This window comes from Myotis davidii, unplaced genomic scaffold, assembly GCF_000327345.1.
Source record: "Myotis davidii unplaced genomic scaffold, ASM32734v1 scaffold38, whole genome shotgun sequence".
NCBI classification, from domain to species: domain Eukaryota; kingdom Metazoa; phylum Chordata; class Mammalia; order Chiroptera; family Vespertilionidae; genus Myotis; species Myotis davidii.
In genome coordinates, this window is record NW_006291383.1 from 675,471 (window position 1) to 680,281 (window position 4,811).

The window sequence follows — 4,811 nt, forward strand, 5'->3', positions numbered from 1 at the left end:
GAGGGAGAGGGGGGGGGGGGGGGGTGGAGGGTGATGGGGGGACAGGGACACATATGTAATATCTTAATCAATAAAAAATATATTAAAAAAAAGAAAAAAGTATAAAAAAAAAAGACTTCTTTTTCCTATACATTTTCAGACGTTGTAAGGGATGTGCAAATATGGAGAACGTGTTACTTCAAAAAAGAAAAAAACTGGCTAAAAGCAAACCTTTATTAGTTTTAGTTGAAATGAGAAATCACACAGTTTTCATAGGTGCTGGAGCAAATGTCTACAGCAAATATATCACAATTTCAAGAAAAGAACTGCATATATATTAGTGTGTTGGGTGCAAGGAAACATGCTATGAATAGAAAATAAGTCAGAATGGGCACCTGGCCCTGAGACTGTGAAGGTGGTGTTTAAAACACACGTGTGCTGCCTCAAGCACCGCACTCACCCAGATTTTGGACTCAATCATCACTTCTAATCTTATTTTCTATTACCAGAGTGTATTTATTAAAAGCGCAAAAGTCAAGGGGTCATCAACCAAAAAATAGTTCTTAAATAAAAAAAAAAGTTAATAGGTCACAAGATCAAATTGGGTGAAAGCTTGCTGGGCTACTTTACAGCAAACGTGGGGGGAATGCACAGTACCGTACGAGGGCACTGATTCTCTGGTACCATTCTCTCCACATAACACCTGGCTGCCTAGACAAAGAGTAAAATGACAAAGCTTTCACTCTAATATTTGAAATACCCTTCCCCTCCCTTTACCTGCAATCCCTGTGTCCATAACAGTGCCTACTTACTATGATCGATGTAAAATGTTCGGCCATCCAAATGGATTCTTTCTTCCCACCCGGGCTAGTATCGAGAGAGAAAGAGAGAGAGAGAGAGAGAGAGAGAGAGAGAGAGAGAGAGAGAGAGAGAGAATGCCAAAATTAGCTAGCTGTTCCAAAATCAAAGGCAAAATTATGACACCTTACTCTTCCCTCCTAGGGTACAGTTTTACATTAAGAATAAACCACAAACATTCCAAGTTAACCCTCAACAACATCTAGGAACACACTTGAAGCAAACGTCCACAGTCTTGGATGCGTTCACCACTTGAACAGGAAACAGGGATCACTATTTCAAAAGCTTCAAATGGGAACTTTGGCATCCCATGGAAGAGTTGAGTTTGGGGATGAACAGTTCATTTAATTAAACAAATATGTACTAAGTACTAAAAGGAGGAGGAGGAGGGATAATACAAAAATGTTGGAGACAGATGCTTTACTCATGTCATCACTGGTTAAAGAATCGAATACTTGCACTTCACTGTTGTGAACTCTCACTGTTCAAACTCGGGAACCAAAAAGACTTGGATAATCTTTTCAAGGGAGGGCTGGTATGCTCTCATTGTCTGAACCGTACCTACTTGCTACTTGAAACTCAGGAACCTAACAGGTCCAGACCACAGGCAATGATTTCCTTTTGAAACTCACTCTCTAGACACAGTTTGGGCTCTCTCATCTAAACCCAGAACCAGTCAGATTTGCAGAGGGATATTTGTATAACCTAATGAATAAAGATGGAATCACAACCTCCCTAGCTTCAAAGTTTGCCATAATATACCACACACCAGGCAACAGAAAAGGTTCTTATGTTTGTAAAAAAACAATAAAAAAATTCCCAGTGCTCTTCATTTAAAAATAGTATTAGAATCTTCCCTCCCCTTCCTGCCCCTGTAAGGTTATTTATTTTTAACTGGGGGTGGGTCAAGGAGGATGCATGGCGAAATTTTCATTCAAAATCCAGTTTTGTAGTAAATTGCTCAATCCCATTCAGGCTCCCAAAAAGAACTGATAAAAAATTAGCTTTATAAACAGCCATCAATCAGGGAGGAAAGCTTAAAATATCTGCAGACTAAATGACTTACAAAACTTCCTGTGATTACCTATGTCTTTTTTTCCCATCATTTTTAATATTTTTGTTCCTATTCATTAAATCAGATTATGAGTTGAAGTAATGGTTGCTATGTTACAAAATAAATGTGTGCTGTTTAAATTGCCATCAGTAAAGAATGCCTCCAACATCCTAGTTACAAGGTCTACCTTCCACTGACAGTTACCAATTCAGAAACCTCTTTCATATGTACTAGCTGGTTGTATGTACGATTAGAATTCAGCCATACACCTGATTCTATTAAGAAATTATAGACCAATGGGCCAAAAGTCTGGAGAGAGAGGTCACAGGGCCTCTCCACCAACACTGGGCAGATAAATGAATAAACATATTCAGACTTGTCCATGTGTCTCCAGTACATATACTCACAGGCAGAGGGCCAAGGTCATTGGGGTTTAAAGGTGCCTTCGATCGCAAATGTACTGGAAATTTCAGGCGTGGATCTTCCTGCAAGAAAAATGTAAAAGGCAGAACGTGTTAAGAGAGATGTCTGTGTGCTGTTACTGGCTCCTCCCCTTCTGGAGCTGTCTGATCCAAGGCAACCAGGAGGCATGTGCATGAGCCACACTCCTGCCTGCACGGCGGAGGGAGGGTCCCATCTTTGAACAAGAAGCCTGGCTGACCATCTCTCAGAAGAGACTCCATTCTTCCTCCTTGTCCTTGGTGAAAGATGGAGAGTAAGGACATTTAAATAAAAGGTTAACATTTTCCCAAGATCTTGAGCAGGTGAAGAGGAAGAAGGACCCAGCAGTGATGTTACTATGGAAACCAGAACAGAGGGTGGCAGCGAAGAGGAGGCTCTCCTCCACAGAAGAGGGAGCGAAAGCCTGGTCTGTAAATCTCCCTACAGATCCAGGGCTGCGGGTGAGGGGGGCGAGCCTCACACACTGGAACAGCCTCTCCATGAGCACTGCAGTCCCTGCTTCCTTCTCCCGCCCCTCCCTGAACCAGAGCAGGGAACCTGAAGCGGGTCTGCCTGGCAGGTCAGGAGCGAACCCAGAGAGCGCTGGCTGGCTTCGTCATACAGTCACATCCCTATTAGACAACTGGACTGAGGCTCTCCAGTTCTACAGATTAGGTTCTCATGTATGTCTTAATATTTACAAGTTTGCAAAATATTTTTCTTAAGGAATGTGCTTAAGATACCACTGAAAATCAACAAAAGAGAAATACATAGTTGGCCATTTTGGTTCATGATTTATAATTGACAAAGTAATCAGACATACGATCTTGCAACCACATTCTTAGGAGGTGGAGTACATGATCTCTGTTTCTTTAGATGGGGAAACTGAGTTTCAGAAAGAACGAGACCTTGTCCAGAGGTTCTGACCCTGAATCTGGGAGCTGCCTCTTCTATAGGCTCTGTGAAAATGCAAGGCATTTTCATATTTTAAACTCAAAAGGTTAGAAAACAAATATTTTTTTATAAATAAAAAAATATTTATTTATTTTATTAATAAAATAAGCCTAAGATTTTAAAAAATCCTGTAATAAAACTTATTTTGTGACTATTAGTGGGAATGGGGTTTCCTTTGGGGGTGACAAAAATGTTCTAAAATTGATTATGGTGATGGCTGCACATCTTTGTCCAATGTTTGTTCAAAACCCATTCAATTGTACAATTTAAATGGGTGAATTGCTTGGTATGTGAATCATATCTCAATAAAACTGTTAAGTTTTTTTCCTGGCCAACAGTCTTAAAGCACTATAATGACTGGATTATAACAAAGTGACAGAATTTTGGAATTGACAAGAATAAAAAAATAAAACCAAGCTTTGCTTTCTGTTAGCTATAGCAAATTTTAATTGGAAAAAAAATCATGTTAGTGGTTTATGATGGATATTGACCCTGACCCTCACTAATATGCTTTTAAAAAGGATGAGTAAAAACATAAAATAGGTACAGTATTCTATAGATTACTGGAACACATACATTACACAGATTTGGGATTTAAAAGTCCGAACAGCTGATATTCTGGGAAACATTTGTGATAGGTTCATTGTGACCAAGGAGAAACTTACAGAGCACAGAACGCCACAAAAGCTACCTATTCACGGCTAACTGTGAGATGGCTCAGCTAATGGCATAACCACGGGGATCCTAGGGAACACATCCCTGAACACGCAGGTTTAGAGAAAGCCCAAGGCCACTATGACATGAAAAAGGACAGGGCTTCCAATGCTACATGCCAAGCTAGCCACACCTTCGAATCCCACACACAGGCTACTGTGAAAGACAACATGCTAAAAGGTGGTGATTTAAAGGGGGGAAGAAACTGAAATTAAAGTGCCAGTGGGGCTGGGGGCAAGGAAGTATAAAGTATAAAATAAATCTGATTTCACAGGTCTGCTATAATGGCCTCTCATGGAAACCTAGAATTCATAGAATGTAATGACTAGAAGGCCTTAGGGAGTCATATTTGATCATATCAACAAAAATAAAAATGACAGCAGCTGTACTCTCTTTAGCTCTGAAGGCTAAGTCTAGGGGCAACACTGAACCCCCTTTCTCCACTGACTCCCCTGAACCAAGGAGGGGCACCCCAAGCCAATGGCGCAGGTGGAGGGCAGTCAGGGCTGCACATGAGTTATGACAACTTCAGGGATGCCAATAGTTGGGACACTAATGAGATCTCAAATGATATAAATACAAATGAATGAAACCATGAAGAGGGACACTCAATTGTTTCTCCCTTTCCTCAGCTCACTATTTCCCAGTTATTTCAGTATTCCCCATTTGCTTCTCTCAATATAGCACAAAGCGGTTTTAGAAAGAATGCAAAGATCAACACCTCTTTAAAAACCAAAGTCATTTACAAATATATATATAGTACATAAAACAAGGGAATGCTCCTGGTTCAAAAAACAACAGCCCCCCCCCC

At 40.5% G+C, this 4,811-nt stretch overlaps 1 protein-coding gene across 15 annotated transcripts in view; it reads right to left on the minus strand.

Moving 5' to 3' along the window:
* The window catches only part of NEDD4L (neural precursor cell expressed, developmentally down-regulated 4-like, E3 ubiquitin protein ligase), a 231,878-nt gene that overhangs the window by 38,489 nt on the left and 188,578 nt on the right, over window positions 1-4,811 (minus strand). For all 15 annotated transcript variants that reach the window (XM_006764446.1, XM_006764444.2, XM_006764440.2 and 12 more), the window contains 2 exons: window positions 2,299-2,376; window positions 792-846 (listed from right to left, as the gene is read on the minus strand). In XM_006764446.1, the coding sequence (XP_006764509.1) occupies window positions 792-846; window positions 2,299-2,376 (133 nt within the window). The remainder of the gene's footprint in view (window positions 1-791; window positions 847-2,298; window positions 2,377-4,811) is intronic.